Here is a 13,054-nt window from a genome sequence, read left to right on the forward strand (position 1 = left end):
TGGGGGTTATTAAAATGGTCTTTGCGAGACCAACTTTGGATACATCTTGGGAAGCTCTGAAGGACTAGAGAAAGATTCCAATTGGTCTCTATCTATTCTCCAAGATAGATCCTCCTGAGGTCATTGCCTACTACCTCCAGGATCTGGCAGCTCAAGGAGTCGACATATCAGAGTTCTCAGTGGATTAGCTACCTGAACATCCACCCAACTTCATGAAGAGGATGTGATAGCCTTCTGAAAGGAAGTCGAAGAAGAAGACTTTAAAGCTGAGAGAACCACCAGAAACCAGACTGATTGTGCCTCTGGTCTCCTCCACTTCAAGTAAGTCGGTTCCTCTCTACCTCAACCATCATCTACCTAAACAAACTCTGAACCCACAACATCCACTTCAAATCCATTTGAACCTCATAACTCTAAGCCACCCTCACCTCCCCTTCAACCCTTCAATCTCACCACCATAACACTCCCCGTATCTGAGGCCTTACTCTTTAATGCACCAATCTCACCTCCCTCTTCAACTCCCTCCTCTCCATCTTACTATGACATATCTTCTGACTCTGACCAGCAATAACCAATTGATCCTCCACCCCTAACACTAGCTCAACTCTAAGCCAACATTCTCTCTAATCAAAACCCATCTGAGCCAGAAACCTCAATCCCTTCCCAATCTAAACATCCACAGCACCACAATCTGAACCTCAAACAGTCTCATCTTCTGAACTTCCCACGAACCTCCCTCTAGAACCCATGTTACACAAACCTCTGACTCTCCCACTGAAACCAACCCCACCCCACCAGAAACTATCTATCCTGCCTCTGACCCTGAACCAACCTTCCCCACCCTGGAAGAGGCAGTTGCTTTATTTTCTGAGTCTTTAGCGGAGAAGCTTAAATCACTGTCTGAAAACTCAAAACTAAGTGACAATTCCTCTGAAGTTAGGAATCACTGGAATTGAGTTATCAGATAGATGACATCTGAGGTATTCAAGTTGAAAGGCCTCTCTGAATAAGTCAGAAACGGCTACATCAAAGAAGCTAAAGAGAGGCTTGAGGCCCGTATGACTAGAGAAGTTGAAGAGAAAACTCGCCAGGAAGTTGAAGAAAAGGTAAGACTGGAAGATGAAGAGAAAGCAAGGCAAGAAGCAGAAGACAAGGCCCTGCTGAGGCTGCTGTCGCTGAAGCTGAAGCCAAAGCCAAGGCTGACGCTGAAGAAGCAACACGCATTGTTGTGGAAGAACCCGCCAAGGCAAAGGACGTGGCTCTGACTCAGGGTGAGTCATCTGCCTCTGATCTCGCTCCACTAGTGTTGAAGACTCGGGAGGAACTCCAGAAAGAACAACAGATCGTGAGAGCCAGATTGGATCAACGGGACTTTGTCAACTCAAGTATTCAGAGTCTCCTGACTCGGCTGCTCCAGAGGATTCCACCTCCTCCAAACCCTTAGGCACCTTAGGATTTCTGCTATGTTTTTCTCTTGTGTTCCTCTAATTGTTCTTGTTTTTCTTGCCTCTGTACCTGCTTACATAATCCAATGAAGTTTTTTGCTAATTATTTTTTTGGTTAAGTCTTTTTGAGTCTGACAAAAAGGGGTAGAAATAATTTAACAGCCTTCTGATGAAATTAATATCTAAGCCTTATAATGCGCCGCTCACATTCCAAAATATTATGTTGTCTAAAGTTCTTGCAGGAAGGATCTGGGTAAAACATCCGAGAAACAAGTTAAGCAACATAAGAAGATCTGGTAAGAACCTCTAAACCCTCAAATATCAGATTTAGGGGGAGATTGCCTATCTCAGGTGGAGTCACAATACATCTGACTCTGTATCTATCCTCCTTTTATTATTTTAAAGTATAATTGTTTCATCAACAATCTACAATTTTGTCATCATAAAAAAGGGGGAGATTATTAGAACAAGATTTCAGTTCTGCAATTTATCCTTAAGTTTTGATGATAACAAAGGATGAAACATTTTGGTACCCTGATAAAATTCTATAAGTGTGCATGGCTCTGATGATTAGTGCATATGAAGAAACAAAGTCTAAGCGTTAAGCAAGTCCAAAACAGTTGAACGAAAAGCAAAAACCATCGCTCTGATGACACAAGGCTCTAACATTCTGAATCTGGAAGATCTCTCATCTGAAGTCTCTAGAGCTCACCACATCTGAGGAACGTAAAGTTAAAGATTTTTCAAGAGCTTCTAATCAGACAATCATCTAAAGAATGCAAGATCTGAGTATCTGAACTCTTCGAACTCTGATTCTCTTCTATCAGATCAGATCAAGACTTAACAACGAAGCATTCCAAAATGGTATAAATCTATATATGGAGAAAATTAAGTAGTCTCCTAAACTGCTATGGAAAGGACAACAAACTTAATGACAATTAAGTCCCATCATTGGCAAGATATCAACATCAATGCCTCATCCAACAATATCATCTTCAAGCACTATAAAAAGGTCCAACCATCATCATACCAAGACACGAAAATTGTTCAACAAGATTTATGCTCATCAAAATTCAAATACTCACTAATTCTTGCTTCACTTTTCACACGAGTTTTTGCTCATTAGTGAGAGATTCAATTATTCTTATTGTGTTCATTTTGCTTACCCAGAAGCATTAAACACCTTCTTGCATTTCTATAATATTTGTTGTAATATTCCCTCAAGTGACTTGTGTAGTCTGTAGACTTTAGAGGGCTAAGATTTCTTGATACTCTTAGACGTTGTTATAATCTTTCAAGATTAATGGATTAAGTCCTTTTGAAGGCGAAATCATCTTGGTAGGGTGGACTAGAGTAGCTTTGAATTTCAAGTGAATCAGGATAACTTCTGTGTTGTTTGTCTTTAAATTGTGTGTGTAGAAACTCCAAAAGTTTTTATTGTCTGTGAAAACAATTCACCCCCCCCCTTTCTTGTTTTTCTCTATTTTCACCTTCATCCTGCTCATACTAGTATTGTATTTCTCATGTATTTTCTCGCATATCGTAGTAAGTTTCACATTTGGATTAACTCTAACAATTGAGTACAATTTCTTCCCAAGTCACTTAATGTTAAACATCCTAACATTAAACTTCTTATTGCACGTGTGAGTGTCATTCGGTTTTCTCAATTGCCATGTATCCTTATTTGGCAATTTAGAACATAAGGCAACACATTCACACCCTTCCTTGCATCCCACTCTAACCCTTTTTTTTTATCATTCTTTATGAAGCGTAAATCTCGACCATTACTAACAACATAATTTGCAATCGCATCTTTGAACTCCTCCCTTATTGAGTACATGGTATCCAATTCCCATTTATAGTTAGCAAACTTCTTAGGAGTTACAAATGATGAGTATTTTAACTTAGTACCATCATCTGAATAATCATTACTCATATCCTCATCAGTATTTAACTCTTCAGATATATAATTTGAATCTGACAAACCCCTATCTTCATCCACCCTTTGTTTTTTGGGTCTTCCTTTTTTCTGTTGGAGCTTCCTTTGGTCTTCTTTTTCTTTGGTATCCCACACTTCCTTTTTTTTAACTTGAGGTGAATCATCCACTTATAATTCATCCACATGTTGATCATTTTGGCCAACAACTAACCTTTCTAGTCCTACCAACACCTCATCAATTCCATCATTTAATACCTTGTCATTGGAGTCATTAAACCTACACCCTAATGCACTATCATCACTTTGTTCACTATGGTCACTCTCAACAGTTTTGACATTTTGTTCAGGTATCTCAGGCAGGGTCTCAAGTATATCAGGCAGGCCCTCAGGTTTTTGTTCAATGGGTTGAACATCAGTTTGGACAGGTTGGACATCAACTATTTCTATTACATCAGGTTGGGAAGTATGATGTACTATGTATTGGTCTACTTTTCCATTAGTTTTGAACCAATTTAGCAGTTCTATTGTACCAAAGTCATTTACTAGCTCCTTTAACGTACCAGCAAAACGGTACCATATTTCAAGCACCCTGGGGTACCCCATTTATTTAACAACACCCAAAACTTCAAAATAACTCCATCTATCATCATCACACTTCCAATTTGTCAATTCTCCTCCTACATATGTACCCATTGAAGGTGTGAAAACACAAGAAAAGGGGGTTTGAATTAGGTTTTAAAAGCAAAAGTTTTTTGCAAAACAAAAACACCACTAACAAGTTAATAACAAAGAGATAAAAACACAATGATTTTTATCCTGGTTCGCTTAAACTCAAAGTTAATCCAGTCCATCCGCCAAGGTGATCTTGTCTTATACACAAGGACTTAATCCACTATAATCAACAGATTACAATAAACACAAAGAACGACCTTCTTTGTCTTCTCAAGGATCCAACTAAACTTTAGTTTCCTTAAGGACTTCACAAAGAACAACTTTCTTTGTCTTCTCAAGGATAACCTCCTTAAGGACTTAAACAAATAGTTTGAAGAATATTTAGTGTGTTACAAGATGCTTCTACACAAGAAAATTTTACACAAATGAATAACAAACACTTAAAGAAAACTGAATACAAAGAATGATAGCTTTTCACAAAGAAAAATAGCTTGTCAAAATACTTGTGCAAAATCAGTGTTTTCTTTAAGTCTCCAATGCATGCTTATATAGTGAAGCATGTGACCGTTGGAGGGGGAAATGGGGAAAGCTCCTTTGAGCGGATGTCCACTGTTGGATGAGAAATGAATGATACCATGTACTGTCTTTTCGCCCACAAATTTAGTGACATGTGTGATGTATAATACCGTCCTTGCCCGCGAAATCAGGTAGTGGAAAGGTTGTTCGATTTGTACCATGTACTATTTGATCACGTTCCCATTTTGATCTTATATTCACATTCATAGGCTTCTGATGAAAGATGATTGAAGCATAAAGTGACGAAGTAGAGAGTTGGATTAAAAAACTTCAGAACCTTGAGTCAGAATCTTGACAGTGTCAGTAGTCTGGCTTGAGGTCTTCAGTATCTTCAGAATCTTCAGAGTATTCAGAATCCTCAGTCAGAACCTTGATAACTTCAATTGTTTGTCTTGAGATCTTCAGAATCTTCATCTAAATAACACAACTTCAGAAGTTTGTCATTCTTCAGAAGTTTGGTGATCGAGTCACGTCCATAAGCAAGAACTGAGAGAACATTGCAGCAGCAACACAAAGTCTCCTCAGAAGCTTCTGATGGGTGAAATAACACAAAAGCGGAAAGACCATTGCAACAACAATATTGATGTCTTTCAGAACTTCTAATGGTAGGTGCATAAGCGGATTTGAAACACAAAGTTCAGAAACTGATGATGTTGCACATCATTTGATCAAAATCAGAACTGGTTGTTAAAGCTACACAATAACAAACCATTAGGGTACCAAAATTATTCTCACACAAATATATTATTGTTATCATAAAAACTCAAGGTATAGATGCAGAACCAAATCTTATTCTAACACCCATATCATCAAACTGTCCCTCGTGATGAAAGTCAATATAAAAACATCTATTTAGGGAAGAGAGATGTACACCGTAGAAATTAGTATAGATACAAGGGACCATAGATAAAACCCTATACATCAATCAAGCAACATTGTATTATGCTACGCTACCCTACCAATACTGACAAATTGAACACTCGCCTACAATTCCTGAAATGAGAACCACAAAATTAGAGAAAATGACACATAGCTCAATTGTTCAATGATTCGCTTTTGCGTTCCTCTCCTTCATATCCCTCTTCTCCCTTGTTCGTTCCTACTTGCATAGCTCTCCTCCTTCGTGCCTGAGTACCTCTCGTTCCTTTTGCGTCCGTCCTTGTTTAAGGATTTATGGCCTTCGTCACTCCTTCCATTTCTCAGTTTGAGATTTAGGGATTTCACATTTCTCCTTCCTTTATGCAGTTGAGAACAATGTGATATTGTTTAATTACTTAAAGATAAATAAAAAACAATTTCATGTCATCAACGTTACAACTACCTCACAAACGTTAATATCAAATATGCATTTTTAAGACGGAATTCTTAAAAAATGACAATAATATATACATTAAATAACTTAAATGACTCACTTATAAAAAAAAAAAAAATTAAAAGACGAATTTGTTACAATAAAATAAATTAAGAGACCTAGAATAATTTTGCCTATTTATTTTCTAAAAAAAAACCTCTTCTAAGTTCCAACAGCTATAATCAAATATAACTTTCTTACATCATCAAATATATTTATATGCCCTTTCATTGTCGTCTTTTGATGTCTCTATATGGCAAGAAGTACTAGATGAGGAATATTTGAGGATTGGTTGTGATGAAACACGCATTAACTCATGAGTAGTACATAGAAAAGAACTGGTCATAAAAAACAAACTATAAAAAGCCATAAAACTAGGAATATTTGAGTGGTTTTCCTCAAAACTCAAAATAAATTCTAATCTTGAATCATAACTCAAAACACAACCCGCAAAATCTGTTCTTAGTCTTCCTAATCTTACAAAGTTCAACATTTTACCAAAAGCCCTTTTTTTCATTTTTTTTTCCTTCTCTTGTAAAATTTGTAGCATCACATCTTACATAGATAACCAAGAACTCATTTTTTCACTTTTTTTTTTCTAAACTTTATTGTTGTTTGAATGTACCTGAATTAAGGAAATTTCCATTAATTTTAAGTCACATTGAAAGTACTTTAAACTGCATCAGTTTCACAATAGAAGGAGCTTGATCCATCAATCTCCTTCTTTACCACATTTTTAATTTGGTTAGCATCTAAACTCATTGATGAATTATATCAATAAAACACCGATACCAACACGAACACGACACTAACACATATCCATGTGTCTGTGTGTTTGGTCGTGTCTGGTCGTGTCGGTGCAACATAGAGAATTACATTGGTTTTTTTATGTGAATGTCAAAGAATATTCACCGCCTTTTTTATTTTACAGGTTTTGTTTTAGATCAAAACCGGATTTATGGAACAATTTAGACAAATTGGTGAGGCCCTTGGAAGTTTAAAGGCCGTGATGGTATTCAGAGAGAACATTCAAATCAATCAGAGACAATGTTGTGTTCTTCTAGATGTTTTCACCTTTGCATATGAATCTATAGCAGATGAGATCATACAGAATCTGAAATTTGAAGAGAAGAATGGAAAATGGAAGGTTCTAGAACAGCCCTTACGAGAGATCCATAAGATTTTCAAAGAAGGAGAAGTTTACATTAAGCATTGTTTGGAAATAAAGGACTTTTGGGCTAAAGCCATTACATTGTGTCATAATACAGATTGTGTTGAGTTTTACATACACAATTTGTTATGTTGCATGCCTATTGTGATCGAAGCGATTGAATCGGCTGCTGAAACGTCGGGTTTGGATCTAGATGAGATGCAAAGGAAGAGGCTTATAAATTCGAATAAATATAGGAAAGAGTTTCGAGACATGAAGCTTTTCAAGTGGAAATTTGGTAAGCATTACCTCATTACTCAGGATTTGTGTAACCGTTACGATACGGTTTGGAAGGAAGATAGATGGTTTCTTTTCAACAAAGTCCATGAAAAGAAAGTGTCGGGTGCGACAAAGTATGAGAGGAAATTAATAGATTTGCTTTTTAGGAATTTAGAGGTATCGGATTCGTTGGAAGCTAAGCTTCTGCCGAGCTCGATATTGGTTGGTTCTAAGGACTATCAGGTGAGGAGAAGAATGGGGAATGGAAGTCAATATAAGGAGATTCAATGGTTAGGTGAAAATTTTGTTTTGAGACATTTTTCGGGCGACATCGATGCTTTGGAAAGCGAGATCAAAGAACTTTTATCGCTTTCGCATCCGAATATAATGGATTGTCTTTGTGGTTTTACTGATGAGGAGAAGAAAGAATGCTTTCTGTTAATGGAACTGATGAGCAAAACTCTTTGTACTCATATTAAAGAGATTCACGGTCCGAGGAAACGAATACCGTTCGTGCTTCATACCGCGGTTGATCTTATGATTCAGATTGCAAGAGGAATGGAGTATCTTCATTCAAAGAAAGTGTATCATGGAGAATTAAACCCTTCAAACATTCTTGTTAAGCCTAGAAGTGCTTCGCCAGAAGGTTACTTGCATTCCAAGGTATCGGGTTTTGGCTTACCTTCTGTTAAGGATATGAGCCAGAAAGGGAATGCGAATCAAAATGGAACTCTCTCGTTCATTTGGTATTCTCCTGAGGTACTTGAAGAGCAAGAACAATCGGGAGTTGCGTTGGTTTCTAAGTACACGGAGAAATCTGATGTGTATAGTTTCGGAATGGTTTGCTTTGAGCTTCTAACTGGGAAAGTTCCTTTCGAAGATAGTCATCTTCAAGGGGAGAAAATGAGCAGAAACATAAGGGCTGGAGAGAGGCCTCTTTTTCCACTCAATTCGCCGAAATACATTACCAACTTGACGAAGAAATGTTGGCATACCGATCCGAATCAACGTCCGAATTTCTCATCCATATGCCGAGTTCTTCGTTATGTAAAAAGATTTCTCGCATTAAACCCTGGTTACAATAAAGAGACAGATCCACCAGTGCCACCTGTGGATTACTGTGATATAGAGTCAGCACTTTTGAGGAAGTTTCCTTTTTGGGGAAGTTCTGGATCATCGCCAATATCTAATATTCCTTTTCAAATGTTTGCGTATCGAGTTCTCGAGCAAGAAAAAATGAGTACAGGCTCTAAGGATAACTCCGAATCTGGAAGTGATGCTTCAATCTGCGGTGATGAAACCGTTACGTCGGGAGATGAACCGTTTTCATCCGTAATAGAAAAGAAACCTTCCGCTGGACCTGAGATTATAAGCAACAGGAGGCTTGTACTGACAAGGAAGTCACTAGATTCGAGAGGCAAACAACCAGGTTAGCTTCTAACTTTTCTTCGACTCCGGTTAGTATCCGTGAAATTCTTTGTTAAAGCAATATGCATATTTGTTTAAGCTAATGTCCGAAAGTGATAGAAGTTCAACAATGGAAATTTAGCGAATTTGACATTTTCATGTGCTTGTCAATGCAGGTGCACCAAAAGGGAGACTAGATAAACCTCCACAAATGTCCCCGCGATTGCGAAGCATAAGCATACGGGTGAATTCAGATAAACGTCAAACATCAAGTCCGAGGATAATAAGAAGATCATCTTCCGGTCACGTCTCGGACTCTGAGTTAGCTTAGATAACAAGGAACTCACACGATTAACTTCAGTAGTTTAAATGAAGGAATTCTTGACATAAGTAGTTTTTGTGAATATCGATAGGAACAGAAAAAAAGTTAGTTTTTGCGCATAACTTTATATGATGGTGTATAATTGAAATCTTAGAACATTATTATATCGACAAATTGTTAGTTTTCGCGCGTAATTTTTGCCTCACTTCCTCAACAGACTGCAGTCTTACGAGCAAGGATTTATAGAAGCAAGAAGGAGCTATTGCTGTAAATCAACAAATTTGAATGAGAGGAATGCCAAGCTGCAGATTCACATGATATTCAATTCAAAATCCAATATATGTACATGCTTCATACATATCATCATGTTCAGCTTATTTAGGAAAAAGTACTTTTCAGATCATGTTGTAGATGATAAGATTTTACCTATCTATGAAAAATTAAAGAGACACTGTTGCATGCCTCTGTGAACTAAATCAATTCTATACCCTCCCCGTTTAAGCTTTATTCCGCATTGATCATTGAGTCCGAATAAAATGTATCGGTCACACCATCTGCAGTAGTTTCACGATTCCAACTGAGTTGGCTGCGACTAGCATGTTAGACTTCTTTCTCCAGCAGACGCTAGAAACGAATTGTCCGGTGTTGTCACAACTATTTGAATGGCCGGAAATAGGATCGATTGACTCGAATTTGTGAGATGCAATCGGCACTGGCAGAGATTTGTGATAACAGTATACCTGAAAGGTAGAAAACTAGAGATTCAGACGAACTAATATACAATAACGTAAAATCACGATTACAATCATTTAAAATGTATACCTCATTAGATTCTGAACCACATGCAATGTATCCATCCAAAACCGATAAACCAACGAAATTCTAGAGAAATAGGACGAACGAACAACGAACAATTAGAATCGACAAAAGAAAACAAAAACACGAGGTAACATTCATAACGAAACCAACCTTTTCATTACTATGACCTCTAAAGGTTAAGTCACAAGAATCAGATGCTAATTCAGCTGAGCTAGTTTTCTTCAGGTCCCATAGCTTCAAAGTGTTATCAGTGGAAGCAGACACAACTGTTTGTGCATCGATAAATTTTACATAGCTAACAGCTTTTCCATGACCAGATAATGTACACCAAGGGATTTTAGTGTGACGAAGATCATAACCGTAGACCTTGTAATCAGCCGATCCGAAAAACAATAGATTCGATGAGTATTCAGAGAACTGAACACAACATACATTTGCAGGACTCAATATGGTTCCTATAGAATTTCTCTGCAAAAGCAACATCGTTACGAGACAGTTATTATAGTTTGTAATCAAAATGCATAAGAAGAACCATACCTCGCTGATATTCCACAGTTTAACAGAACAATCGTCGCTTCCACTAGCAAACATTTTTGGATCGGACACCGAAAAGTGAACAGACCAAGTTCTCTTCTGGTGCTCCATGTATTGAGACAGTGGCTGACCGGTGCCTGCATCCCACATCTGAACCACACCATCATAATCCGTAGAAGCGAGATGGTTTTTTATATAACTGTTCCAGCACACGCAACTAAGCTTTGATTTATTTGACATCTCGACAACGGGGTACTGAATGTCTATAGAATCGCTCGAAGTAGCATTGAGGTCAAATATCTTTATCTTCTTCGAAATCCCACCGGCCGCTATGTAGTCCTCGTCGCGGTCAAAACTCAAGGCACATATCACATTGGCAGAACTAAGAAGATCACTATTTCTCAATGTTCCGCGCTCTTCAAACTTACTGTAACGAGCGAATTTGCATAAACCATCAAAGAAAGGTCCTAAACAACCGATAGAGCCTTGAATTCTCTTCGGATCATTACTACTAACATTCTCTAAATGAGGCAATCGCCATCTACTTTCCATCACGGTTTTATCGCTGGTTTTAACAGTTGCAGCCTCCTTGAGCAGGCCTTGGAATCTCATGGAAAAGTAACTATTCTCTAGCTGACTTATAGTACTCATAAACCTTGCTTCGTCGGGGAATGACCTTGGAATAGATCGACCGATATCTGTGGAAGAATTTTGAAAGTTTCGATAGCTCAATTGTGCCAAAGGAAATACTGAATCAGTCTCATATGTATGATTTCTTTCTACCTCCTTAATATCTTCATTCAAAAAATTTAACTCTTCTGTCAATTTGGTTTCATGTTTTTTCTTTTCTTCTTCAACCGAAATTAGAAAATTCAGTAACTCCTCAGTGTCAGCTACATCGCCTTCCGTTACTATAACATTATCTCCGGAACTCGATTCCTCTAATTCGCGTATAAACTCAGATTCTAAAATCATCCTGTCATAAATAAAAACAGAATTACATATTCAATTGAGACAGAAAAACCGCATCAATCATACGAACAGAAGCATAATACGATACTATACCTTGTATTAGGACGAGAAGAAGGTTCAGGGTGCAGAAGCCATAGACAAAAACCAGCTTCCTTTGCATTTTGTGATAGAAACTTCGGCGGTAAGATTCGATGACGCATATCAAACATCACAGATGAATGTGCTTCCAATGACTCAATATTGCACAGCAACTGTGAGAACCATTCACTAAAATGTTACAAATAGATTATGAATATAACAGTTTTATGGTTATTTTATACAAGACAAAGCTTAATCAAAGTAACAAAAATGTAATATTTTCTGACCTCAAAGAGAAGAACTCCGAGGCTATAAACATTTGAAGAAAAAGTGCAAGTTCCATCATCGACCGATTCTGGACTAGTGTACCACTTCTCTTCTAACTGTATGGTTTCAGAAACAAACTGCTTTTCTTCTGCAAAAGCATGTTGATAACTGGAACCATCTAGACACATCTTTTCTTTGAAATGATGCTGCTGCTGCTTAAGAGATTCTGTCTCTTTACAAGTCACGATGGCCTTAAGACACGACTTAAACACGGTGAAACACGATTTTCTGTCATCAAAAACTTGTTCGCTATACGAACCAATGTATTTAATCTTATTCGAAGGCGATAACGTAAAACAAGATGGTTTTATCTCCTGCAAGACAAACCCTTGAGAGTGTGCAAAATCAACCAACTCCAAGATCTGTTTAAATATATACAACCTTTCTGGTTTCTTCATTCTACAACTTTCAGACTTCATCCACACTCTCAACACGATTCCGTCGTTAAAACATTCTGCGCCAGACATTTTCTGAAGAACTCCCTTTCCCTTTTGAGGATAACTAGATGTAGATGAAGCACTTTTCATTTTACATGGTTCATGATTTAAGTTTATCCTAGAATCACTTCCCTTTTGTCTTTTGCTTAACCTGAGAGGTATCTGTTCTTCAACTTTTTTCAATGCAACTTCTCTACTAAAGCTATTATGATACTTCCTAACATGCAATTTTTCAACAATGTGTTTAGGATCTGTGGTGGAACAAAAACTAGTACTAGGATGTCCAGATCCAACTAAAGAAGCAAAATTTCTAGTCAAACCATTATTCTCATTACCAATAACCACATTGCTTTTTCTCTTATGTTCATCACTTCCTCTACCATTATTTGCAGTCATATCTTATGAATATGATGAAAAACTCATGCAACTCCTTCAATCAAAGTTAGATCAACAAGTTTAGTTACAAAAAAAAAAACATCATCGTACTTACGAATTATACATAAATAGAAGACAAACAGACAACGATGAATTAAACAGAAAAGGAAGTTGAAAAGGAAAATACCAATGAACAAAGTAACCCTTCATAGAGAGAGAGAGAGAAGCAATGGTACCTCAAACAAGATATGAATATGGAGAGGAAGATATCTTGTTTCACAACAATGGCTAGTGATGTATAATGAAACTGATAAATACTAAGAATTGAGGAAAAAGCAAAAGATGTGTTTGTGCTAAGAAGATATTTTTTA

General features: G+C 37.3%; 2 protein-coding genes across 2 annotated transcripts; one reads left to right on the top strand and one right to left on the bottom strand.

The window, feature by feature from the left end:
* The first annotated feature begins 6,578 nt into the window (after positions 1 to 6,578).
* LOC127076050 (uncharacterized) lies at positions 6,579 to 9,150 on the top strand. The gene is made up of 3 exons (XM_051017601.1): positions 6,579 to 6,727; positions 6,915 to 8,841; positions 8,996 to 9,150. Exons 2-3 carry the CDS (start codon positions 6,942 to 6,944, stop codon positions 9,148 to 9,150), a joined length of 2,055 nt encoding a protein of 684 aa, XP_050873558.1. The 5' UTR covers positions 6,579 to 6,727; positions 6,915 to 6,941.
* A 279-nt stretch (positions 9,151 to 9,429) lies between these two features.
* Positions 9,430 to 13,054, bottom strand: LOC127076049 (protein SUPPRESSOR OF PHYA-105 1). Its single transcript, XM_051017600.1, has 7 exons — positions 12,871 to 13,054; positions 11,832 to 12,738; positions 11,560 to 11,717; positions 10,498 to 11,470; positions 10,111 to 10,428; positions 9,964 to 10,023; positions 9,430 to 9,881 (listed from the first exon to the last, which is right to left on the bottom strand). Exons 2-7 carry the CDS (start codon positions 12,702 to 12,704, stop codon positions 9,687 to 9,689), a joined length of 2,577 nt encoding a protein of 858 aa, XP_050873557.1. The 5' UTR covers positions 12,705 to 12,738; positions 12,871 to 13,054; the 3' UTR covers positions 9,430 to 9,686.

The sequence above is a fragment of the Lathyrus oleraceus genome, chromosome 4 (assembly GCF_024323335.1).
Source record: "Lathyrus oleraceus cultivar Zhongwan6 chromosome 4, CAAS_Psat_ZW6_1.0, whole genome shotgun sequence".
NCBI lineage: Eukaryota > Viridiplantae > Streptophyta > Magnoliopsida > Fabales > Fabaceae > Lathyrus > Lathyrus oleraceus.

Bases quoted from the DNA above. Each gene is read 5' to 3' on its own strand.
- LOC127076050 (XM_051017601.1), top strand. From the start codon at position 6,942: ATGGAACAATTTAGACAAATTGGTGAGGCCCTTGGAAGTTTAAAGGCC. The intron at 8,842-8,995 runs GTTAGCTTCTAA...TTGTCAATGCAG, and splicing joins TTCGAGAGGCAAACAACCAG to GTGCACCAAAAGGGAGACTA.
- LOC127076049 (XM_051017600.1), bottom strand. From the start codon at position 12,704: ATGACTGCAAATAATGGTAGAGGAAGTGATGAACATAAGAGAAAAAGC. The intron at 11,471-11,559 runs GTATAGTATCGT...TATTTATGACAG, and splicing joins TCTTCTCGTCCTAATACAAG to GATGATTTTAGAATCTGAGT. The intron at 10,429-10,497 runs GTATGGTTCTTC...TTGCTTTTGCAG, and splicing joins AACTGTGGAATATCAGCGAG to AGAAATTCTATAGGAACCAT.